This window comes from Arctopsyche grandis, chromosome 3, assembly GCF_051622035.1.
Source record: "Arctopsyche grandis isolate Sample6627 chromosome 3, ASM5162203v2, whole genome shotgun sequence".
NCBI lineage: Eukaryota > Metazoa > Arthropoda > Insecta > Trichoptera > Hydropsychidae > Arctopsyche > Arctopsyche grandis.
Genome location: NC_135357.1, coordinates 37,592,094 through 37,619,236, shown reverse-complemented (window position 1 = coordinate 37,619,236; position 27,143 = coordinate 37,592,094). Strand labels below are relative to the sequence as shown.

The 27,143-nt window shown below is 38.3% G+C and overlaps 1 protein-coding gene across 1 annotated transcript; it reads right to left on the bottom strand.

Moving 5' to 3' along the window:
* Positions 1–1,001: 1,001 nt before the first annotated feature.
* On the bottom strand, positions 1,002–27,056 carry LOC143908956 (uncharacterized). Its single transcript, XM_077426817.1, has 23 exons — positions 26,809–27,056; positions 7,377–7,456; positions 7,097–7,280; positions 6,811–7,027; positions 6,127–6,312; positions 5,631–5,699; positions 5,430–5,528; positions 5,239–5,355; positions 5,022–5,129; positions 4,773–4,952; positions 4,642–4,695; positions 4,394–4,448; positions 4,265–4,326; positions 4,137–4,182; positions 3,448–3,548; positions 3,208–3,387; positions 2,953–3,141; positions 2,743–2,889; positions 2,603–2,657; positions 2,409–2,510; positions 1,749–1,916; positions 1,606–1,674; positions 1,002–1,535 (listed from the first exon to the last, which is right to left on the bottom strand). Exons 1-23 carry the CDS (start codon positions 26,862–26,864, stop codon positions 1,414–1,416), a joined length of 2,646 nt encoding a protein of 881 aa, XP_077282943.1. The 5' UTR covers positions 26,865–27,056; the 3' UTR covers positions 1,002–1,413.
* Positions 27,057–27,143: the final 87 nt, after the last annotated feature.

Here is a 27,143-nt window from a genome sequence, read left to right as displayed (position 1 = left end):
CCATTCTTTTTCTTCGATCCGCGAGAGCCTAAGTACTTCAAAGTCGTTGTAAAAGGTATACCAGCCCGCGTCCAGACGAAGGAAGTGTTCGACTATTTGGCGAAAACGTTTCCAGTTCAATATGTCCACAGGATGACTCGGGGTGCAGATAAGATACCGTTACCCTTCGTCCTCGTCCAGCTTTCGCGGAGTAAAGACGAAGGGGTGATTTACTGCATCAAGACCATCCTAGGCTATTCGGTAACCGTCGAGCCTCTGAAGAGGCCCGAGTATCCGACGCAGTGTTTCAAGTGTCAAGGGTTCTTCCATGCCGCCCGTTGGTGCCGGTCTCCACCAAGGTGTGTCAAGTGTGGCGAGAACCACCTCAGTGTGGCTTGTGTGAAACCAAAGAAAAAGGAGTGCGCCAATTGTGGTGGTAAGCATACCGCAAATTATAAACAGTGCCCCGTGTATGCCGCACAGAAAGAGCGGCTTAAGCACATTTGTATAAACCGAGTGCCAACCCACGTATACACCAGTCGTGATTGTTACATACCTTGATTTCATTTGTAATTCAATTTCATCTTAAAAATTTATTTAATTTAAAAATTTATTATTTTTCTTAAATAGATTAGAATAAATTATTGGATTAGTTTAATCAGTAAACTTTTAACACCACTCATCTGGTTTGTGGTAAATTATATTATCTGGAATCTTAAGTGTGTAAAAAAATTGTGCTATTACTCATTTCATTACAATCAATCTTAATTATAAAGATGAATGTTTGTGTGTTTGTCAAAAATTCAAATTTTGCAGTTTACAATTTAGAGAAATCAAATTTTGGTATACAATTTATATATGAATGTATTTCAAACTGGCTTGGTAAATTGAATTGACTCAAGTGAGAAAAAATTAGATACAAAGTATAAAACTAAACTTTTTACAGAAAATTTTGCAGCTTACGGTTTAATTCAGAGTACCAAGAAAACTTTAGATGTGCATAGTTTGCAAACAAACAAATAAAGATTAGTAAAACTTTTAAAATAAATAAAACATAAAAATAGTATCAATTACAGAATAATTTTGAATTGGGCAGCTCTAAGCTAAGCTCGTGCTGTTTATGTATAAATGTTTAAAAACTTCCTAAAATCATCAATATATGTATTATAATAAAAACACTGAAACTCAAAATGATATATGAAATATAAAATCTTATATAAAGATACAAACATGCTTTCAATTTTATGTATACACATATATTATTTATTTCATTTTATGTACAATTTTTTGGGTTCTGTAGACACATTATAATATTAAATCCATTGAAACAGTCGGAAAAATTATAAAATTATCAAAATGCGATTCTTCTACACAACCTATTGGCAGTATGAGACAGTTTTAGTTTAATTAGAATGTAAAAATACTGATATTATTTCAGTTGTTTGGCCCCTTGTTGTTGGCTTGAGTGAGATATGGTCTGTTGGGAGAAACTCCATAAGAGTAGCAGTCGGGACAAACTCCCGCCTCTCCCATAGCACCCTTAAGTCCGACCAAACCTATTCACATATAAAAAAATAGATTAAATAAAAGTTTAAAAATAACTTAAAAATAAATTGTAAGAATTACCAGGTCGTCCAGCTTCTCCTTTATCTCCTGGTCTACCGGGCAATCCAATGCCGTCCGGTCCAGGAGGACCTGCATCATATTATTATATTGAAATACATACATTGATTAGATTAAATTCTATAAAAATTGAGTGTTATAATAACCAGGAATTCCACGAGCTCCTTCTGGTCCTTCTCGTCCTATTCCCTCAGTGCCTCTGTCTCCTTTGTCGCCCCGGGGACCGTCACCTCCTGCAGGTCCAGGTGGTCCAGAACTGCCAGGTGGTCCCATGAATCCTCGTTCTCCCTGAAGGCCTGGGGATCCAGGATTACCTAGACGGTAACAAAAATACATAAATTAAAAACCATCACGGTCTTTCAATTGTTTGTCCGATAGATAGGGATCAAAATGTAAAGTTTTATGCTCTTGTACCAATTTTCTGTTATTTAAACCTTTTTATTTTTCTTAATAGCTTTTCTTATAAACTTTTGTAATATGTTCTCAAGTCCCAGCCTTCCACAGATTGAACTAATCTGTGTGTGCCAATACCTTTTGGATCGTTCCTAGTACTAGTACTGTGAAAAAACCATTTTCGGAAATATTTCTTCGCCATTTTGAGATCCAGCTTAATTGAAATCTTTCAATTAATTGAAATCTTTCTGTACTTTGTTAGTCCTTACTTTGTTACTACTTTAAAATATCTTATTTCTGCTACTCGGACCCCAAACCTGACACTCCCAAGTTTTAATATTAATATAATAGTACTGGTCTATAAATAGTCTTAGAAATACATATATTTTGTAAATCGTTTAGTAAAAGTATACCTGGAGCACCATGTGATCCTGGTGGACCAGGTCTTCCTATGCGAGATCTCCCCGGTGGTCCCGGAGGGCCAATCAGTCCAGCTGTCAGATCTGTGAGTTGTTCTAAAAATTAAAATGTTCATACATATGTATATGTAGGTATACATGATATGATGAAAGATTAATGAGATTAAAAAAAAAAAAAAATTTCCAACCTCTTAAAACGGCTGCACAAATTTCTCGCAGCTCTGTCTCAGTGAAACTTTGACCCTGGGACAATATAAGAAAATTAAGAAAAGTATTTAATTAGAGTTAGTATATATGTATATATTAATTCTGAATTAAGTGCTAGTACGGGAGAACCAGCCAATCCTTGTAGTCCGGGCATTCCTCTTGCTCCTCTGGGACCAGGTTGTCCAGGAGGTCCCGCTTCTCCCGGTGCACCGGGAGATCCAGCCGGTCCTTCAGGTCCTCTGTCGCCTGCTGCACCTCGTTCTCCAGCCTTTATATTATAATTTATTATTTAAATATATAAAAATGGCTTAAGCAGTCAAAGAAGACGTACCATTCCTGTTGGTCCTGGTAAACCTCGAGGACCAGCTATACCGGGGGCACCTTCATTGTCAATATAAACGCCATTAGCATGCGCAGGGTACGATTCTCCTGGTGGTCCAGGTGGACCTGATGATCCGGGAGTTCCAGGAGCACCAGGGGGTCCAATTAGACCTGGAGCACCTTGCGAGCCAGGTGTGCCCTGAAAAGTGAAATTGATCAAAATTTGCATTTGTTCTTTCGTTTATTTGGTTTATTTAAATCTTACAGATAGTCCTTGAAGTCCTTGTGGACCGAGATTTCCAGGGCTTCCTTGACGGCCATCAGACCCAGGACGACCGTCATGTCCTTGCGGACCTTGAAGTCCGATCGGTCCAGACGGTCCCGGTGGTCCTTCCGGTCCAGTAGACCCTGTAGATCCATGCGTTCCAGGTAATCCTGGTATACCCTGAAAATTAAAAAGTATAAATATTCTATTGCCGTTTTCCAAATTTGATTTTTATCTTACTCGTTCACCAGGGTCGCCTTTTGGTCCTGGTTGTCCTTGTGATCCCTCTCCACCGCTGCCCATTCCCGGAATACCGGGAGCACCTGGTTCACCCTTTAAACCTGATAGTATAATAATGTATGTAATTATGAATACATTTTTAAAGAGATAAGTTTTAAAGCATTTGAAAAATATTTCCACTATCTAGCCCGGTTTATATATGTATGTATGTATGTAGCCTGCGGCCCAAACACCATTAGTAACTTTAGTAACTTCTAATAAATGAAGAAATTAAATGAAACGATATTTGTAATATTTTCAAATAAAATAATACATTTGAGCTAAAACTGACTATTGGGGAGTTACATATATATATATATATATATATATATATATATATATATATATATATATATATACATATATATATTGAATATTGGAATTGCTGTCTCTACTAATATTTTACATTAAGGTTTTTGAACGTATAATAGGTAAATATCCCCCCCTCTCCCATCAAATAAAGATTAGACTCCCTTTAAAAAAAAAATTGCAGACCCCAATATAATCAAAAGCTATTTTGCAGCCCAGTGGCCTAAAAGGGTTGTACAAACTTGCTCTCATCCAACTTAAACTAACCTAACAATGGCTTACAAATGATATTAGGTTTGATTTTGAGAACTAATAAAATGTGCAGTATTTCTCAAAATCACCTTGTAATCCCCTGCCTCCACTGTCACCTGGTATGCCGGATGAGCCCTAGATAGGGAAAATAATTTTAATTATAATTTTGATGTGAAAATAGAACAAAATAGTAATTTTATTAAAGATTTTAAATTACCGTTGATCCTGGTGAACCTGGCAATCCATTAAAGCCCGGACTTCCACTATCACCTTTTTCTCCTGAAAGCATTATTTTCATATTACATGAAATTCGAAAGTTGGTACCATCAGAATATTAAAAATCTACCTTTTGTACCTCGAGGTCCAGGAGTTCTATCTCCATCTATAATAATTGCTTCTCCCTAACGATAAAACCATTAGAAAATATAAAATAAACATACACACAAATATACATTGTACATATATAGTATACTAGTTGTTTTACCCGGCTTCGCTTAGTATTTGTAATATAAATACCTTAAACATAGCGAATATAATAGTAAATATTCATTTGTTTTTTTATTAAATTTATTTAATGCAAGATTATGTACTGACTGGAGGTCCTTGTAGTCCGGGTGTCCCTGGTATTCCTGGTGATCCATCGATACCCTTAAAAAAATAAAGACTTACTTTACAATGCACATAGCTAAATAAATGTGCTAAATCTGAATAAGTTGAAACAATACTGGTAGTCCACGTAATCCCATCGGCCCTGGAGCCCCAACTGGTCCCGGAGCGCTAGCGATAACACCTCCTGTTGATGTAGTAGTCGCTCCAGGAGGACCAGCAATGCCTTGCAGACCCCGTAGACCCGGTGATCCTGGAATACCATCAAATCCTCTTTCTCCTCGTTCACCTGGTGTTCCCTAAAAGCAATACATCAAAATAATATGCATCCCAAATACTGTATGAAATATTATGTATAAAATGCAAACCGGTTCTCCTTTGAGACCTGGCTGACCATCGCGACCATCTGCACCTTTACTTCCAGACAAACCTTGTAATCCTCGAAGACCTGGGAATCCTTGAAGACCCAAGGCACCCTGAATTTCAAAAATAAATGATGGATTAAATACAGTGACGGCTCGTTTATAGGAGCTGCGGCGCTGCAGCACCCCAAAAAAAAATACGAAAAAATCCTTAGTTGCACACCGCCACTCCCTGTAAGCCTCTATCTCCTGGAAATCCTTGCTCTCCTCTTAGACCAGGAAAACCCCTCGGTCCAGGGAGTCCTCTGTAGCCACGAGAACCAGGTAATCCTGGTGAACCCTAAGCGATTGAAATTATTATTGTAACTGTATTGATGTATTTTAAAATAATGTAATAGTTGAATTATATTATACATTAGTTCCGTTGAATCCCGGAGGACCTTGAGGGCATACTGTATTACATGGTGGTGGAGCCTCATTAATAACAGTAGCTGTGGGTGCAGGAAAATGAGTCTAAAAAGTTTTATTTAAGGAATTAAACATAATGCAAGAACTTTGTGATTTTTCTGGTTTGAAGTTTTTCTGTTTAAATTGAACAAAAAAATAAGATATTACCGGCACTTCATCGCAATCGTTCTTTTCAGCGGAAGCGTCACAACTCACCACCAACCATTGTAGCTCAATCTAAAAATAAAAATATGTAATCAAACACATTATAAACAATAAATATCAACCACTGTCGACCATGCCTGCATATACATAACTTTCTACATATGTATTAAAAATATATATATATATATAAAACCAATATCCCGTTATATGGGGCATGTGAGAAGTACGGGTTTATTTCAAATATAATAAGATTGCATGCCTATCGAGTCGAAGTACGGGACTCTTTCTAGAAGCTATTGATACCTGAACAATATATATGTAATTGATATTGTGTAATTAATTGCACTCACCCCGTGCGTAACCTGTGGGAAAGAAACTGGATGTATCACGTTTCGTATTACATATATATATACATATATAATATATGTATACCACGATTGTTTAAAATCGATTCTTATATTATATATATGAGTGGATAATTCTGTTTAAATTTGGGTACCGATGGTGACGAGTCTGACGATACGAGCCGGGCTAGTGCTATGTGGCCATCAGGGTCTAGGACTGGAGCCGGAGGAAGCGGTGTCACATCAGGGTCTATGGGCGTAGCTGGAATGCAATCTACCCACAGGGAGGCAGCTCCATCTTTAACCGAGACGACTAGTTTGTGCCACGATTTATCGAACACCTGTAAGAAGTCAACAATGACTTTATATTATAAAATGTAACAAGTATTCAATCAAGAACATGTGTTTAGATATTTGGTTATTAAACACAAACATTAATTACCTAACCTAAACCGATAAAAAATAGCTGAAACACCCGGCGTTGCTCGGATGAGCGAAAGTAGTGACCACATTTTGTATCCATTTTGATATGTATATTTTGATATTATATTTTGTATCCAAAATAAGTAATTTACATAGCAAAAAAAAAAAACTCTTTTGCAATCAATTTATCTATGTGTATACTTTTAATTGTTGATTAAACTACCTAACTTGGCTGTCTTTATAAATGGGCTCATGATTGTGAGACTGGGCCAAGTCAGGAAAAAATATATTTTTTTAAGTCGATTTTATTAATTTACATGCACCTTACGTACCTTTAATTAAATTTTAAAAATATTAAATATTTTAGCTGATCTGAAATATTATGTAGTATTAAGTAAATATGTAATTTTACATACCGGAGGGTCTATGAATGAAACTGTATGCAAAACTCCATAAGTGTCGGCAAAAGCTAACTTTAAAGCTTTGGCCCGTGGATCAAACGTGAGAGCCAGCTGCAAATTAAGGTTTTTATCCCAGGCTGTGAGTAATCTCCAGGGCACACGTGATGGTCTCCTTGATCGGAATGTGCACACGAGCGAAAACTCTTCGGGCAGACCTTGCGGGAACACTTTGCTAAAAAGAACACAATATGTGCAAAATATTGTAAATTAGCTTATGAACGTTAACGAAAATGATATATACTTTGTTGGCAGGGTTAAGTTGTTTGATCTATCGAGACGATAAGCCGTCTGCAGCGAACTGGTGCCTTGCACTTTCAGCATTCCGGGATATTTGGCACGTGCGCTGGATAAGTCTAGACCAAACTGTCTGATTAGATCGAGACTGTGCAGATCCGTATCGCAAGGTCTTCGATTTACTTCGTTTTCTTAATGTGAATAAAATTAATATATAAAAAAGGAGTATATAATATGCATATGTAATATATGTAAAAAATATATAATATATATATGGTTATATTTACGAGCATCATTAACACTGAATAGCAATGAGAAAGTTACACAAACAAATATGCAATTCTCGGTCGTTATCATTCTTCCGTTTCTGCAAATAAAATTGATATTAAATTATACAAATTGTAAACGTGATATGGACGGGGGATCATATACCGCTAGTTCATATGAGGTGTGATATCAGTAGCGGTTCATGAGATTTCATAGTGGGGGAGCTGCAGAGATTATTCAGGCTGTAGTAGCTCGTTAAACAAAACGTTGATCGGATGAAAACAAAAATAGCTTGAATATGTACTATACTGGGAGGTCTGCAGCCCCGCAGCCCATGTGGACGACAAAAATAGCATGCATTTGTACTGTATTGAGAGGAATGCAGCCCCGCAGCCCATATGGACGAGCCGCCACTGTGTGTTATAGATGTATTTCATATATATATATATATATATGGGTAAATATTTGCATGCCCGATAGCCGGGGCGTCATTTAGGGGGGCTGGGGTTGGCAGCTGCCCCCCCCCCTAGATTTGAACGGGACTATCCATGTTGTTTAATGTATTATTATGAATTAAAATACTAAACCAAATCTCTTAATAGAGTTTTTAAAATTATTTTACTATTAATTTTATTGATAAAAATATATAAATAAAAAAAGGATTAAAAGAAATAGTTAAAATTCATATACACTCATTTTTTTAATATAATAGACCCCCCACCCCCTAGAAAGTCATTCCTTACCGGTCAAAAATTTTGTCCGATAGTATTACATTAGATAATAGGGTAGTAAGAGTAGTTAAAAATTATTTAATGTCTAACCTTTGACATGCCCTAAAACAAAGAAGGGGAGATAAAGAGACGTATGAAATTAGGATGATGAATGCCGTTTTCAAATCTAAAATGCCACTGTGCTTGAAGAAAAAGATCTTTGATTATTGTCTTGCCAGTGATGTCAAATGCGTGCGAAACTTGCATTGAACGCCAGAATGCTGCATTATTCACTCAAAGAAACGTTGAACTTTGTATGCTTGGCATAACGAGGAGAGATAGAAAGTAGAATACGTGGGTTAGAAGTATGACAAAGGTGGTTGATATAATGGTGAGGGTAAAGAGATTGAAATGTCAATGGGTGGGTCACGTGAACGGACGATACATGTACGAAAAAAGTGTTCGAATGGTACCCGAGAGAATGTAAAGGGGTGCAAGGAAGGCTGCAGAAAAATGTGGGGGATGAGATAGATGAGAGCTGCCCAAAACAGAAACGAATGGAGGCATTGTTGGAGAGGCCTTCATCCAGCAGTGAATGGCGAATGGCTGTGAATAATGATGATGATGATGATATACAGATGTACAGCATGTTTAATAAGTACATGCATATGTATGTACATGTGTGTATAAGGATGAAATAAAAAATAAAGGTAGCATTTTTAAAATTGAAAAGACTGAATTGTTTAATCAACTATTGTGTAGCACCCGGTTGTATAATAATAGTAAAAAAGTTAAAATTAAAATTATAATGATAATATTAATTTTAATTGAAAGCGAATTCATAGATTACTATGGATTAACGGTGAATGTGAATACCATTTTCGGCAAGCAAGGCTGTCACCAATAACATTTTCGCTATTGAGGATCAACCAATTTATTACTTTGATACCTTTTGTATAAGAAAGACATACCAAAAAATTAACGTTTTCTACTTTTTGCTCTCTATAAAATGACGAATTTAAACGTCTCATTTGATTTGTTTTGGCATCAATGTCGAATTGATTAGAATCAAAATGAAGAATTTGATTGCTTTTATCGATTATAAAATCAATTTTAAAATTAAATGGGCCCTGAATTGTAGTCAAATAAAGATTCAGTACAGGAGAATGGGATATGAATTAACACTTGTCTTAAATTAAATTGTAACTTTTATTAAACAAACTTATGTACATACATACATATATGTATGTATTCTTTGTAAGATTGATTTATTTAAGAATTGAGAGCAGTTTTTCTAGCTAAGATCAAAAGTGATGACGCAAAAGTAGATTTTATTAAAATTGATTTTAACTGAGGATTTTTTTTTTATTTTGTATGGAATCAATAATTTAATAAAATAAAGAAAAATAGCAAGCAAAATAAAATTAATGTTTTCCATTATGCTCACCTAAATAAGTACTTATTAGGTGATTTCATCATCTGACAACCTTAGAAATACACATAAAAATTCTTTATGTTGTAAATAAACATTGAGTACCTAAATATTGAAAATATGTTTTATTTCAGTAAGATACATATGAATGTATGTACAATGTACATACTTGCAAATAATCCGATACAAACAACCTACGCATATACATAAATGTGTTTCAATGAATTCTGATGGTTTAATTTGATCAGAAGCATATTTTCAAGAGTCCCGTCGGTTAAACTTTGTTCATTATTTTGGTATATCAAGTCCAACGCAGCTTCGGCTCGGACGAGGGTTGAATGGGTGGCGGGCATTGCAAACACAGCTCTGGACAATTCGTACAATACAGGATTGCTCGTTTTATTATCTTCCCAATATTTCAAAATACTTTCCTTCCTGGACAAGCGTTGGACTCCGTCAAAGTGTAAAAGAGCGGCGTGCACTTCGACTAGAGTCATCGGCTTCTTAACGTCCAATTCCATTTCTTTCCTCTTAAGCAAGTTTTCCAATTCATCGTCATTGCCCGACTGTTGTGGATTTTCATCGTTCTTTTCAATTACATTCACCAGCGTGTGGCGCATCTCATCCCACAACTGCTCCAGATGAATCTTTGCAGTCATTTTTTGATCCTCCGTCAGAAGCAGTTGGTAGCGGGGATCCAAGAAGATTGCAGCCAGCATTTGCTCGTTGCACAGAATATTCGACTCTATTTTGTTCAGAATTTGTGTGAGTTTTGCGAGAAAATCGTTTGAAAGCTTCTTCAACTTGATTTTGCATTCTAAAAACATACTGTAAAAGTCACTGAGCGTTAGATCCTCTTTCCGAAACACTGACCATAGTTCTTCGATAGGTTTCAGACATTCATACAACGAATTGAGGTTCTTTTTATCATCATTGGAAATTGTCAAGTCGCAAATATTGATAGTTGCCTCGAAACACTTTGTATCTTCGGACATTGCTTTTAACATATCGGTAGATGTCGTCCAATGCTTTGAAGAATGTAATAACTTCCGTCCTAAATAGTTTTCTTTTGGAGTTGTAAGCTGTTTGGCGTTTTTATATGCATCCAAGTAGCAATTTATATTAATAGAGCTAAAAAAGGTTTCTAAAAAGTTTTGCAACTTCCGAGAAAGGCAGACACTTTCCTTTTTGACATTGAACAAAGAATCATCCAAATATGAACCTTCCAAGCCGAAATTGCGACTTAAAATTTCTTCTTCTTCATAAATATTAGAGTCTATTACAATGCTGTATACTTGATTCAGGGATATATTATATTTCTCTAAGATGCGGAGGACGACTTCTGTCAATTGTATTAAATTTTTCCCCGTGAAGTTGTCTACGGACAATGTGTACACATTTAACTTTCCATCTTTTATAAATTGAGCGTTGACTATAAGGAATTTAAAGTTGAATTTATTTATCATGTTCAATTTTAAGCAAATAATCTTATTTTGAAGTTCTGCTTCAACATTGTATATTAAGTTGACGACTGCCGAAGCTATCCGGCTCCTCAAATTCTCTGCATTAATAACGAATGTTTCGGTGGCCAAGGAGTTCAGGATGGGACTAATCAGCTTACGAAAGCCGGAGTACTCCACCAGTTCAACGGGGCATCCGTTAACGGCGACAAGCTCAATGCAAGCTTCCACGACTTGAGTTTCACACAGCTCGATGGTGATCGGTTCTGTTATCTGTGGAAAATCTGGCTCCATCTTCATCATACTCGTTTGGGGAGTCATCGTCTTCATTTCCTCGAATTCGGTAGTGTGAAATCTCACGATGTGTCGCTGAAGATTGGCTCCGTGATCGTTCTTCATCGGCTTGCCGCATAGTTTGCAGATGCTGACGTTGCGAGATTTGATGTAGTTGAAGAATTTCCTGGCTTGGTTCGTCCTGCAACGTCCCATGGTTGACAGATGTGTATTTCGAACCGGTTTTCGGTACGGTTCCGGATTACCCCTCCATTTGACTCATGCGCGGTGAACCGGTTTTTATCTGTTCTTCGTCGGTCGCATTTTGTCACACTTTCGTAACATTTTTACTTTATTATTGTAATATAATGGCAGAATAATATTATTGTACATTATGTATGTATATTAAACGGAGTGGGTCTAAAAAGTAGGCAAATATCGTATTCAATTATTGATCTTATACTGGTTGACACTATGCGAGTAACTTGGACCGAGTGGCTTTCCGTAATTTTAAAATTGTTCAAGTGTCCAAGTTACTCGTTCAAGCTACTTGCACTGTGTTAACCCAGTATTACACTTCATTTAATTTTTTGAGGATACATAGGTAATATGTATGTACATACCTCATACGTGGTATAAGTTTCAAGATAACCAAAGTAAATAAGTTACAAATAAGCAGCATAGCTCGGACGTTAAGCTTCTGCTTACCGTCAAGAAGGTGCCGGGTTCTATCCCTGAATGAAAATGAATTTTTCAGAGTATGCTGTTGGTCAGACCTGGATTTGTGACTCCAGGTTGATCGTTTCCTATCAGAGTTTGCCAATTTTCTCTGATTTCATTGTTGAAACGGTTCCCGGAAAAAAAAAATTGGCTAAAAATCCTTCCTACCTACTATGTCACCACTATTTGAAATTTGATGGATGTACAATAAAAATTTATGTACAATTCATAGATGTGTAACGTGGGGTGAAGTGGGTGGCTTTGACTGAACAGGGAAAGACCAGCAGAGATGGGAGTCTAAAGGAAACGACAGTTCTCAGAGAAAGCTGTGGTCCGACTCGACTTCCGAAGGAAAGGGCGCTTCTTTTATAGCTGAGAAAGTAGCGGTACTTTCTCCCACTCCCCAGCATCCGAGGGCGGGGGTAGTTTCCCCCCACTCCTTCGGCTGCGGGGGCGTACGTTACACTGCCCTCTCCTTCAGGATCGGTCGTCTCGAGCGATTTATTAATGTACAAAAGCATATACAAACAAATACAAGGAAATACAATAAATAAACAAATACAAGGAAATACAATACGGGGTTTTAATTTTAGATCGGATCCGGTGTTGCGAGGTATCGCGCTAATCTGTTGACGTGTACCACCAGATACCGGGAGTTCCCTGTTTCCCGGCGGATCCGATAGACAACGTCGCTGATCCTCTTAATAATCCGGAACGGACCTTCCCAAGGGGATTGGAGTTTAAGGGTGCGACCGGGCTTCTTGGCTGGGTTGTGCAACCAAACGCGATCGCCCTCTTCGTATCGTGGTTCCCAGATCCTCCCGTCGTAAGCCGCTTTCATTCTTTTATGCGTCTTCTGGAGGTGTTTCCGGGCGAATTTGTGCGTTTCCGCCATCCCTTCTATGAGATTTTGGACGTATTTGTGGGCTGATTGCTCGGGTATACTGTCCGGGGGTCCGCCGTAGATAAGTTGGGGCGGAAGGCGCATTTCCCTGCCGAACATCATCAGGGCTGGCGACTCTCCTGTCGCGTCGTGTGGGGTTGAGCGGTAAGCCATGAGGAACGGGGACAGCATCGTGTCCCAGTCTCGTTCTGCCTCCTCGTCGTAGTAGGACAGGAATTTCCGGAGGTATCCCAGTAGAGTGCGGTTTAACCTCTCGATCATCCCGTCCGACTGAGGGTGGTAAGGGGTCGTCCGAGTTTTGCAGATGCCCAATTTATCTAGCGTTTCGGCAAAGACTCGGGCTTCAAAATTACGGCCTTGATCGGAGTGCAGTTCTCGAGGTGTGCCCAGTTTGGCGAAGACATGGGTTACTAGGGCTTCCGCTACCGTTTCCGCCTCTTGGTCCGGTAAGGGAATGGCTTCTGGCCACTTTGTGAAGTAATCAGCGGCCACTAGCACGTAACGGTTCCCCCTATTGGTAACCGGTAGCGGTCCCAATATGTCGATCGCCATTCGGTCCATCGGTGCCCCTGACACGTATTGCCGCATGGCCGCCCTGTTCCTCGTATGTGGTCCGTTTTGCGCTGCACACCTGGGGCATTTTTCGCACCATTTTATAACGTCGGGGCGGCATGTTGGCCAGTAGTATCGGCGGCGGACATTCTTTAGCGTTTTATTGACGCCGAAGTGTCCGCCAGTCGGGGAACTGTGCATCTCCCATAGGATTTCATTTGTGTGGCTCTCGGGAATGACCAATTGCAGGATCTGACGCTCACCGTTTGGGCTTTCCCATCGCCGGAAGAGCTGACCCTGGTCGACAGTTAGTGCGTCCCACTGGGCCCATAGAATCCGAACTTCGGGTTCTTCTGCCGAAACTTCTTCCCACAGTGGTCGTCTCCCGGACTCTTTCCATGCGATGAAGCGTGAGATTGTGGAGTCGGTGGCCTGGGGACTTTGTGGGTTCCCTAGAGTGACGAGTTTGGCTTCGGGTGCTATTTGCTCACTCTCTATTTTCGCGCATTTCGGGCAGTCTGGGTCACATGGACGTCTAGAGAGGGCGTCGGCGTTGCCGTGTTTCTTCCCTGCTCGATGCTGTACGTCCATGTGGTACTGTCCCAGTCGTTGCAACCAGCGGGCCCATTGACCTTCAGGTTTTCTGAAGCTGCGGAGCCACGTCAGTGCGGCGTGATCGGTTCGGAGTGTGAAGGGGCTTCCGTACAGGTAGTGGTGGAAGTGCTCTACTGCGTCGACGATGGCGAGCAGCTCTTTCCGGGTGACGCAGTAGTTCCGTTCCGGTGCCTTCAAGGTGCGACTATAGTACCCGATCACCTTCTCCTCGCCGTCTTGAACTTGGGAGAGCACGGCTCCGATGGCATGTTGACTGGCATCCGCGTCCAGAATATAGATTCCCTCGGGTCGGGGGAATGCCATTGTTTCCGCATTTGTCAGAGCGTTTTTGAGGGCATTGAAGGCATGCTCACAGTCTTGGTCCCACGTGAAGACTGTTTTCTCCTCCGTGAGACGATGCAGTGGTTTCGCCGTTTGCGCAAACCCTTGCACAAACCTCCGGTAATAGGTGCAGAGGCCTAAGAAGCTGCGGAGTTGTGCCTTCGATTTGGGGGTGGGCCACTCTCTCACGGCTTTTGTCTTCTCTGGATCCGTGCAGACGCCGTGGGAGCTGATTTTATGGCCAAGGAAGCAGACCTCATTCCTAAACAGCTGGCACTTCCGCGTATTTATTTTGAGTCCGACCGCAAGTAGGCGTTTGAGGACCGTCTGGATGTGTTCCAAGTGGGCCTCTGGGGTCGGACTATATATGATGATGTCGTCGAGATATACCAAGGTTGATCCGGTCAGGTCGCCGAGAATGTCTTCCATTAGCCGGGAGAATGTGGCAGGCGCGTTGCAGAGGCCGAAAGGCATGACACGGAATTGGAACAGACCAAATTCAGTGGTAAAGGCGGTTTTTGGTCGGTCTTTCTCTTCGACTGGGACTTGCCAAAAACCACTCTGCAGGTCCAACGTCGAGAAAAATTTGGCACCCGCGAGTCTGTCCAGAACGTCGTCCATTCGTGGCATCGGGAACGAATCTTTCGTTGTCACGGCGTTTAACCGACGATAGTCAACGCAGAGGCGCAACTCGCCGGTCTTTTTCGTGACCAATACGATGGGGGAGGCCCAGGGACCGGCTGCTGGTTCGATGATTTGTCTTGTCAGCAAGTCGTTGATGAGGGACCGTACCTCTGTCTTCTTGTGCAGCGGTATTCTGCGATGGGCCTGTTTGATGGGGGCGGCGTCGCCGCTATTTATTCGATGGCTCCCTTTATGGACTTGGCTTAAGTCCCGTTCGCTTTGGGCGAAGGCTTGTCGATGCTGGAGGAGGGAGTTGACGATCGTCGACCGTTTTCCAGGTGGTAGGTCGATGATAGCAGCGTCCAGTTGGCGGGGCAGGTCGTCTTGTCGCTTTCCGTTCAGTTCGTGTCTTTTTATTTCCTGACACGAATGGACTGAACTTACTGGTCGATGGGGCGCAATTTCGTTCCGGAAAGTGACCCTTGTCGTGGTTCCTCCCAGTTCGACGATCGTATTGAGGTGGCGCAGGAGATCCATCCCCATGATGACCTCTGAGGAGAAATCAGTGACGGCAAATTTCCATCTCGCTTGTGTGCCTTTAATTGCCAACGTAGTCTCGGCCCATACGTAGATCGCTACGTGTCGACCGTCTGCGACTCGTATTCTTTCCCTTTTGTCGTTCACCCTTTTTCTATGTTCGCGGGGAATTTTGGCGAACAGTTTGCTGGAGATAACGGAGACGCTTGCCCCGGTATCCAACAGTACCCTACATGGTACTCCTCCGATCTCGCCTTCGGTGTCCAATACGAAAGGTGAGTCGCCGACGCTCCCTAACACTGGGACGGGCTTTTCTTCATTTTCGATGATCAGTCCTGCCCGTGTGGAACTGACCATTATTCTTTTCCCGACTGGGATCGCACCTCTTCCTCGTCGGAGGCGTTCTCGACTGCCCGTACCTTCGGACAGTTCCGCCCGCGACATTGTGGGCTTCCGCAGTTTCGGCAGTTCCTTTGCCCTTGCCAGGGCGGTCTGTTGCCGTTACGGCCCTCCGCTTGCCAGGGAGGTCTGCTGGCGTTTCGAGCTGCGGTATTGAAGTGAGGCTGGTGGTCTTGGGCTGGTCTGTTGGCCGCCCCCCTCCCTTGACTCCTCAGCCGTTTCGCATCCCTCGCGTGTTTTGCGAGCCGTAACAGCTCCTGCAGTGGGGTCTTCGGATCTGCGGTGAAGACGGCAGCGCGGATATCCTCGTCGTGAAACGACAATATGAGGAGTATCTTGTCCAGGACGTCCAACGGGATAGGCTCTGGAAAGGCCTCCATCCTTTTTCGACGGATGTCCGCGAACCGAGCTTCTATGTCGTCGTTGTTGCGGATCGACGGGGAAATTAGGTCACGGAATGCGTCGTACGGGTGTGGCGAAGATTTGAAGCGCTTCACCAGCCTCTCCCTCAGCTCCTCGTACGCTTCGTACGCTTCTTTCGGTACTTCGTCGATGAGGAATATTCTCGCTTGACCTCGTAGAGCGAGAATGAGTGAGTTTGCCGTCGGTTCGCAGCGTAGGGCTCGTGACACGATTTCAAATTCGCGGATGAATCGTTCTACGTCGCCCGTTCCGTCGAAAACAGGAAGCTCGGTCGGTTGCTTGTGGATGGTGCTTCCTAGCATGGGGTCGGTGACAGGTCGTGGAGTAGCGTCGTTTCTGCATACTGATGACGAGGGACTCAGTGTGCTCGCCGGAACCGCTGGGACCCTCGTTGAAGGGCTTGCCGGAATCGCTGGCGTGCGTGTTGTGGTGTCCCTCTCGAGAAGCGCGACGAGTCGCGCCATCTGCTCCTCCAGACGTTCCACACGTGATGGATCGTCCAACTGGTGAGGAGATGCCTGTCTCCTTTTTGGGGGCATCTTTGCGTGGTGTATTCCTTTTGCGGCTCAGGTCAAACACTTCTGACACCAGTGTAACGTGGGGTGAAGTGGGTGGCTTTGACTGAACAGGGAAAGACCAGCAGAGATGGGAGTCTAAAGGAAACGACAGTTCTCAGAGAAAGCTGTGGTCCGACTCGACTTCCGAAGGAAAGGGCGCTTCTTTTATAGCTGAGAAAGTAGCGGTACTTTCTCCCACTCCCCAGCATCCGAGGGCGGGGGTAGTTTCCCCCCACTCCTTCGGCTGCGGGGGCGTACGTTACAGATGTCTCGTTAATTTGCGAGTTTTTTCAGTGTCTCGCAATTCAACGACTTATAATAAAAAAATGCTGCATTTGTATTTGTAATTGGCCAGGAAGGCGCATTGGGATTTACCTGTAAGGCCTTCCTGGTATATATGTAAAATAAAATAAAATAAAATAAAATAATAAAAAAGTCACTTAGAATCTATGATAAGTACAATGTAGTACATAATTTAAGGCCTGTAATGCAATGATCGTGGCGGCTTGACCTCACATTGCGCTTTTTTTTGGCATGAAAATAATAAATTTACGCTAAAATTTGTAAAAAAAAAAATTTTTCTATTTCACATATTTTTATTAAAAAACGGATAAAATTTATAAATGTCATATATTCTTTATATTTTATATATTTCGTATATCTTTATATTTTACTAGTGTTGTACTCGATGACACATCATCGCATGGGTGTTGGCATATTAAGTTATAAAATACAAAAAATTAAAAGAAATGTGTCAGTTCGATCCGCACGCGGTCGAATTTTTTTCAAATACCTTTTAAATATATTTAATTGTTTAATATGAAAAAAAAGGTAAAAACTACCTACCTAACTAAATGTAAACAAATTAATTAATTAAATAAATTTTCAATAGATGGCGCAAAATTCTCAGCAAGTAGTATATAAAGAAGTTTTTTTCTTATTTTATTATTGTATTCATACATATACATATGTATACGTTTTTACATACCTCCTTTACTTACGATTACAATTCAGGAAAAAGTTTGCCTCTTATCCGATCGTTTTCATACTTTGCCATAATGCTCATGTTGGTCATCAATATAAGTAAATGGATCCTCCGTCATTACGATGGTGCAAAAATATCGTGTAAGACGCGTTTGATATCTGCCCGGCGAGATAGTCGTTGACGTTTATCCATCATTTGTTCATTAGTTTTAAACATAGATGGCGGTAGTAAAATAAAATTATTGTTTTTATTCAAAATAATAATTTTATATACAAATTATAGAAGAGGTATGTTTTTAAAAAACTTTTTTTTTCTTGTACCTAATTCACTTTGCTTCGGTCCGATATATTTGCGTAATTCAATATTCGACATTTCTTTTCCTACCCAAATTTTTGAACAATGTCATGAGTTTTCATAGTTATTAATCAAGGACCCGAACCGCTATATAATAGAAATATCAGTTCCGGTTTTCGGTTCTTTTCTATTTAAATATATTAGCAAGTTAATGTAAATACACCCAAGCCGTCTATATCTCTCCTAAAAACATGTAAAATAGTCACTTTAACGTACAGTACATACATATTTATATGCAAAAAAGCGCCATTACTATTATTATGCATGAATTGACATTTTAATTTAATTGACATGTTTCTCATGTTATGAAAAAAATGAATTGGTACTTTAACGATTTTTACGAATACTATGTCTACGTAATTGCACCGTTTATTATTGGGAAAAGGAAATCAAGAGTCATTTGTGATTATATCATAGTTGTTCATAACATTGTCGTAAATATCTACATGTAATTTTTATGTCATAATGAAATTTGAAAAATTAAGATTTCAATGGTCGTCGGTTTGTAAATATGTATGTATGTACTTATTTTTTTATTTTATTTTAATTACTTTTTTCTGTCCCTATTTTCAATTGTGATACAATCATATTTCTGTCAATACTAATCTGAATAATGGCCGTCATCTCAATAGACGAGACGTCTTCGTTTAATTCAAAAGCGCGACAGCTCCGAATTGCACAATTTAGCAGATTTATGTCCTCGGTCAGTGCACACACACACACACACATACTACATATGTACATACATATGTATGTAATGTATGTACCAGTGGCGGACGGTGGGTGTTAATACCGGGTGTGCTGTGTATGCCGTAGGGCGTAGGGTATAAAATTAGCAATTAAAAAAAAATACTCGTTTTGCATTACAAAAATGTTTAATTTATTAGTTATTTATACATAAGTTCAATGCGACGTTTCTGAGACATAAACTTTTCAATCACGTCTGCATAGAATGTGTCTTTCTGTTTTAATTCCATCAATAACTTTTTTTCTATTGAAATTAAGCTAAGGCCACATAATCTATCTTGACCTTGCGTACCTCTATAGCAAGTTTTTATTCTTTTCAGCGCCGAAAAAGACCGTTCTGCTGAAGCTGTACTGCTTGGTATCGTTAATATTAATTCTCCCAGCTTAAACACCTCTTTAAAACCAGATTCGAGGTTATTTTTTGTCATGAATTGTATTAATTCATGAACAGGTTTCTCTGAAAATTCAGAGCTGGAATATAGCACGATGAGTTCGTTTTTCAATCGAATATAATCAAACAGTGATCCATAAAAATCTTTTAATTTATTAATTAAAACATTTGGAAAATTTTCTTTATATTCGTCATATTTATCATTACAAAGAAGGTGGAAATATTCTAATTTGGAAAGTGAAGAATATCTACATTCGACTTGTGCGATTATGCTATCAACTATTTTGAAATATAATTGACGAAATGAAGTTTTATCTTCTACTTCTGAATAATTTTTTAATCTTTGTGGCCACGATCATGATCATCATTTTTTTCATTTAAATAATTATTCCATAACATTTCAAAATTATTATACCTTTCGTATTTCAGTTGCTGCAAAACATCATTAATTTTTTTACAACAATATAAAACGTCCGAAGATTTAGATTGAAGAATGTTATACAAAACATCAGTTATTCCAAACAGTTTTGAAAAAAATTGAAGAAGTTTAATTGTTTGAAAATCCTCTAAAAAGCCTAAAAACCCTCGTGCTTTTATAACAGTATCTGTGTCCCATAATTCACAATTTTCTATAACATGTCGAAAAAAAAAATGTAAATTGACTTCTGTATTGTTGTACTGTGCTACTTAAACGAGATGTAAAATTCCACCTTGTGGGTGCTACAGAGGGAAGTCTTTTTGTCACAAATTCCTGTAAAGCGAATACTCTTTTGGAAGATTTTGAAAAGTATGTAGACAATCCATTTAAAGTTTGAAAAAATGATTTACTTTCTTTAATATCAGAAAGACCTTGCTGCAATACTAAATTCAATACATGAGCATAACAGTGTGTAAAAAGAGCAAAAGGATAAGCATTGAGGACTTTGGATTGCAAACCATTTACGTGTCCACTCATTACACTTGCTCCATCATAAGTCTGTCCAACCAATTTGTCTTGAATTTTAAATTCTTCAACTATGTTCACCATTAGAATAGACCATTAGATGTTTTATCAGCACTAACGTCTGTAAAACTAATAAACCGTTCATGTACATTGCCTTTACATACAAAACGTAAAACTGTTGAGAGCTGTGATTTTGTCATTATATCTGAAGTTTCATCGAGAATAATAGCAACAAAACTTGCTGACTCTACTTCATTTTTTATATGAACTTTAATAACATGAGAGATTGCTTCGATTATGTCATTTTGTATACTTGGAGAAGTACCACGAAAGGTAGTAGCAGTATTTAGAGTATCTAAAACAGAATCATATTCTCGAAGAGCATTTAGATATTCAATGTAATTGCCTTTGTTTACGGAATTACATGACTCGTCGTGACCTCGCAGGGACAGTTCTTGTTTTCCTAGATAGATTATTGCGTTAATAATTCGTTTTAAAACATCTCTATTTTTATTTACTTGTTCATTATGTCGACTTATTTCGGCTTTACGTTGACTGTCAATTAATACGTCGATTCGTTGTTTGCCAAACATTTGTATGGAAAGAAATGATTGAACGTGTGCCTGCGATCCTTTGTGTTTCTTCAGTGCTGCTATCAAATGGTTGAGATCAGCAAATCCTTCTTTGTTCCACACATTAATATCTTTGGAGAACAATAAACATGGCCAGCAGAAAAGTTTGGATCGAATTTCACAGCCTGTAATCCATACGAATTTTTTATAATTTGAAACGCAAAAATGTCTAGTGTAAACTTTTGTTTTTTCTTTATGCAAACTGGATAAATTTGGAAGAGACGGACACGGTTTCCCATCTTTAATTATTTTTAATTTTATCTCAAAACTTCTATTTGAAAACGGAATAGTTAAAATGTCTTGAACACTGTTAGCCATTATTAGTTATTAGAGGTAATAATATGACCATAAAAATACGAATGTGCGAAAAAGTACGAGACCACGTGCCGCATCGCATTCGGTCAATTGCCGAGTGGTGCGGTGCGGTGCGGTGCGGTGCGCGGTGCTCTGAAGTCGTAGCACACCGTACGTCTTAATATCGCGAACAAACCTATACAAGCGAATATCCGCCTGCACACTCCAACCAAACCCACCAATTTGCTGCACGGCATAGGTATTCTCTCGTCGCGGCGCACAAACTACATACACACATCACACAACACGCTGCAGACTGCACACCACACCATACACCATACATTTAGAGCACGCGGTAAATACACCATACACATCAATGCCTGCTTATACAACAACACATTATTTTGTATTAAAATACTACTTGGTTTTCACGGGTGTGCGCCGCACACCTAGCACACACCCAATATACGCCACTGGTATGTACCCATGGAAACATGATTCGTGACGTTCGCTCCAGCCCACGTACCATGTATCGTACAAAGGGTTGAAAAGAATAGGTACATATCATATGTACACATCTAAAGACCAAAACGATTAGTATAAAGAAGTCATTACAATTAATTGGCTATTTAGTGAGATTGCGGTCATTTTAAATGTAATGGAAATGATTAGTGTTAATTAATCGAGCCTCCATCAAAGTCAACAATGACACTAGATGTTTTTCTATACGCTATTTAAAACGGTGTTTATTTGAAATAAAATCATATTACATTATGTCTTAGTAAATGAAATTGAGTAAAGTAAGATAACGAGTAAGTGCACAAATGCAAAACTATAATATTCGCTTGTGTGCTGATTTTGATAGAAGCTTGCATTTATTCAGACTCTCTTATATTATTATTTTAAAATATGATTTTTTGACAAGGAATTTTCAAACCATTATTTCTACATAAAAGCATCCTCTACGCCGATATCTGACGATATTTATAGTTATACTCACAATGTGAGTTAATATAAACATATTTTTAAGATAAAGATTTGTATGTTATGTAAAAAAAATATAACTTAATATTTCTTTAGTCATTGTGCAGACGAAGTTTGAAAAAAAAACATGATTTTTTGATAAATTGCAATTTCTTACATTTATTTGCCGAATGCTGGAGAGCTATGGACCAGATACAAGCGGGAAACGAAGAGGAAGATAAAGGTTCAATATAACAACTGCTATCGTGCTCTCTTCAGGCTACCAAGGGGTTGCAGCGCGTCGCAAATTTTCGTGAAGGGGCACGTGCCTCACTTTGAGGCCATTCTCAGGATGAGAGCGACCTCTCTACGTCTTCGTGTATTTTTATCGTCTAATTGCTGCCGCGTCTTCACATTTGCACTCTTCACTAAATGTTTGATGGATGGAACTACTCCACCGACAATTTTTCTTATTTTTATTATTATTATTTATTATTCAATACTATTGTATTTATTATCTATATATTATTTATATGGACGATGGGGATTGCACTATTCTCCCTATCGTCTGGAATAAAAAAAGTTATTATTACTATTATTATTAATCTTTTCTATTTCTGTGTCCACGAAATTCTTAATCTATTAAATTAAAATTTGAAGCCAGTATTTTTCTTTTTTTGACTCAATTTAAAGATGTATTGATTATCAATTCCATTTTTTATTGATGATCATCTTTTAACATTTATTCCACCGCAGGGTCGCGCACAACTTCTTAGTTACCTGCACAGTGTTGAAAATGTTTTTTTTTGTTTTTATAACTTTTATTTTTCTTTACACCAATTTTTGCCGACCTCCAAATCTGGGCCTGCATACATTTTTGGCGAGTTATAGAAAAACTATATATGTATGTAAATCTTATTGTATGTATATATTTTCATAGAGCATTTTGCATAAATTGTAGTATGTAGTTGAATGTCCATACATACATACATACATATTACACAAATATCAAGCTTCAGACAAAAGAGAGTACTGAAGCTTTTGGCAACGAGTTTTCTTGAAAAAATACATAGTGATGTCCAATAAATCATGCTCGAGTGGTCATTCATAATCGATGAAATTCACTCGATCAATTTATGTTGGAAATTAGGGCACGCAGTCGTACTTTGTCCGAGGCAAATGTCCGCAATTGTCGATATGTGCATATACATATGTACATATGTATGTAATATTAATTGCAAAAGCAGACTTGACATTTTCGAAACGGATCGCATTTTGCAGATCCGATTGTGTGACATTTTTCCTAGTGACGCATATTTCACATGTCACATCGATTATTTTATCTATGTATGTATGTATGTACATACATACGAATATGTGAAGTTTTTGATTAATAAGTATTGCCAGTGATTATTGGATGCGAAACTTGATTAAGTAAGGCAAGACGAATGAGATGTTGAAAGATGAGAATGATAAGTTTGATCGTTACCGCATCAAAAAGTCGAAAAATCGAAAATATTTGTTTACCATGAATACATATGAAAAGCGGGTAGTATATATATCAGTGGCGTGCGGTAAAACTCTCTCTCCCCCCGTCGTACAGCCTCACTTAATTTGCGCGAGCAGGATACAAAAGGAACAAGAGGAACAGGCTTTTCCTCCCGTATCCTGCCCGGGCACACTAAGCAAGGCTGTACGACAAAAAGAGAGATAATTTCACCGCATGCCACTGATATATATTATATATACAGAGTACCGTTTACCGTGCATACATTCTTTTCGATCTTTGCTTTTCGATATTTGCTTTTTCGATCTTTCGACTTTCGATGCCGTGATTTAGACCCATATGTACACGGTGCTGTAGCTACCAGGGACTTAAACCATTATTTGTTAAAAAAATTAAAAAAAAAATATCGGTTCAATTCCGGTTTCGGTTGTCGATTCTCTTGTATTTAAATATAACCAGGTAATGTAAATCCACCCGCACTGTCTATACCTCTCTTTATACGGCTTTTCGCTATAACTTATTATTAGAGGTAGGATAGTCACAGTGCTATCCATTGTTCGGCAAACCTTTAACAATGCATTTACAACCTTTGAACAATACACGGCCCACTCAGGCTCCGGTGACTACTTATTATGATCATATACATCAGGGGTTTCCAACCTTTTTTGACTCACGTACCACTTGGTACTAATACATAACGCTGAATTGTACCACCATATAAGAATGATTGTATTTCATGAAATTTGTTGCAAGTGTAATTATATAGTATTTGCATGGTAAGGAGTGTGAAGACAGTTAAGAAATTTTTAAGACAGTTAAGAAGTTTTTGTAAAGAAATTTTGTGGAAAAGAAGTTATTTGCGGAGTCACAATTATAATATGCTTCAAGTTCAATATATTTATCTACTATTTTTTTGTCATACTTCTATTATTGATAAATGGTTTTAATTAAAACACAAAATTACAAAGTACATATAATATATTTTCTTTTCATTAATTAAATCTCCTTACAAAATAAATTTAATGAGATCCTTGTGCTTGTTTCGAGCAACATAGTTTTTTAAAATTTCGTTCAAATGATGCGAGATGTACTCTTAAGTCTGGAGCTGCATTAAATATATTTCTATATTTGTCTTTTATAAAAATATATGAAGAGAAAGCTCTCTCAACCAGTTCAGAGCTAGTAAATGGCGACAGAAATTTAAGCGCTGTCAGAAAGCTATTCATATTCTTCACTAATACCTAGCCAAAAATTAATAACCGTATTTATTTTGAATTCAGTTTTTAAATGCTAATTTGAAAGTTCAATCAAGTTTTCCTTTTCCTTGATTGATAATTAAGTAGCTGTCCGAATATCTTTATTATCAAAGGGGTTTGAAATCCAATTTTTTGTCTTCTTAAGGTTTGGGGATGAACTGCGTAAAAGACGATTTCAGCCGTATTAAAGGTTCAATTATTTTTTCACGTATATCCTGAGACATACTAATCTTGTTTTCATATAAGAAATTATGTAAAGTTTCAAATACTTCAGTTTGATCATTTTCGATACATATATTCCAAAAAATCATATTTTCTAATCATACTTTCAATTTTATCTGCAACATTAAAGATTATTATTGAGCTGTTCTCATTATCAAGTGTCAAATTCAAGTTATTTGTTTATTGGAGCGCTAACGCGGTAAATTCAAACAAGCACTCCAAAATCCATGCCGGATCTGAGGAAAACGTATCGATTGCCAGAATTTCGACGATGACTAATTAAGATAATGTTTATTAACTACATATATAAAAAATATTTCTATTTTTATGATTATAAATCATTCATTCCTGCATGTCCGCCATTACTGATATTTTTTCGCGTACCACAGGTTGGGAGCCGCTGTCATAACCCATGCGATGATATTTCATCGGGCACAACACTAGTAATAATATAATATAGGGTATGTGAGCAATCTAAATAAAATTTAAAAAACAAGGGTACATCGGCCAACAACTATCAATAAAACTGTCTGAAAATATTTAGCTTTTGTAGAACATTAACATCGGTAAATTTAGCATTGTATTCTTTTATCTAAAATTCGGTGTGGATTTTAAATTTGCTCTTTATATTAAAAATTCACGGCCATTATGTTGGGTTTTGTTGGCTTGCACTTTTCAAAACGGCATCATCGATCAACCCCTGAATTCCGGCATCTACCGCGTGATCGGGACATCTGTATATGGGCGCGAATAGTTAATGGCCCTTTTCCATATTTGGCATAGTAAAATTGGAGGATCTCAAAGTTTTGTCAGCGAAATAAATAAACAAACCTACATTGTTGTACGCTTTGGCGAGAGTCGGTTCGTTACCGAGATGAGACGATAAGGATATACATACATATAACAATGGCCGTTTGACATGTTGGACACGCGATCCACTCTCAAATTGCTAGATTTATTATATGGTAGATCGCGAGTAAAGCTACATTGTATGTGTACATACATAACTTCGAACTGCACGAGGGCAAAAGCAAACGGGAAGGTTCAATGGGCCATGGTTCGTTTGTGGAACTATGTAGGTACATTTAAAAATAACATTATGTTTTGGAAGAAAATTGACGTCAAAATATATAGCAAATAATTTGATTTTTTTAATAGAAATTGAATTAAAATTTTTTAATAGAAATTGAATTGAAATTTTTTAATAGAAATCTTCGAACATTTTTTTTTAATAGAAATTGGATCCAATAAAATGATCAAATTTTTAGATTAACTTAATGCATAGTATGATTTAATATTATATAAAGTTACATAAGAAGATAAGAAATATTAATTTTTACTTGCACATATAACGTCTTTGTTTTTCAAAAAATAGTATACACGTACATACATACATTGTATATACGTACATATTAATTATATCAATAAAACATACATACATATATCATTCTATATATGTACGTACATATGTACATATATCAATAAAAACATAAAAGAGCCTTGTAAATAGTAATAGGATTCAATGAATATACAATGTCGTACCAATATGTCATCTGAATTGGAATTTATATCAGTGGACGTCAACCTTTACTAATTAGACCAATTGAGAGGAAAATTAAAATGCGACTCACCCTTTGCTTAGTGCTGCCAATTTTCGACGACAACTCCTCGTATTGCACTCACTCATTTTTATTCCCTCGAGAGAGTTTTTCGAAACGAAAAAGCAAAGAAATGTGACATTTCACTGTTTTGAACCAAGAAACAAAATGAACTGAAGCGTTAAGACAGAACGATCTGGGAGAAAGGTCAATAGGGAGAACGTCTGGTTGGTTCGGTGGGGAACAACTGAATGATCAACCACATAGACCAATGTGAAGATGGGAAGAACCACAGCATCGGGAAATATTTGAACTCGCGAAATTCAGGGTCACGTCAACTGGTTCAATCAAAAACTAAAACCAAGCAT

Bases quoted from the DNA above. Each gene is read 5' to 3' on its own strand.
- LOC143908956 (XM_077426817.1), bottom strand. From the start codon at position 26,864: ATGAGTGAGTGCAATACGAGGAGTTGTCGTCGAAAATTGGCAGCACTA. The intron at 7,028-7,096 runs GTATATATCATT...TGTTCTTTTTAG, and splicing joins AACTTAACCCTGCCAACAAA to CAAAGTGTTCCCGCAAGGTC. The intron at 3,549-4,136 runs GTGATTTTGAGA...TTATACTATCAG, and splicing joins TGGAGGCAGGGGATTACAAG to GTTTAAAGGGTGAACCAGGT.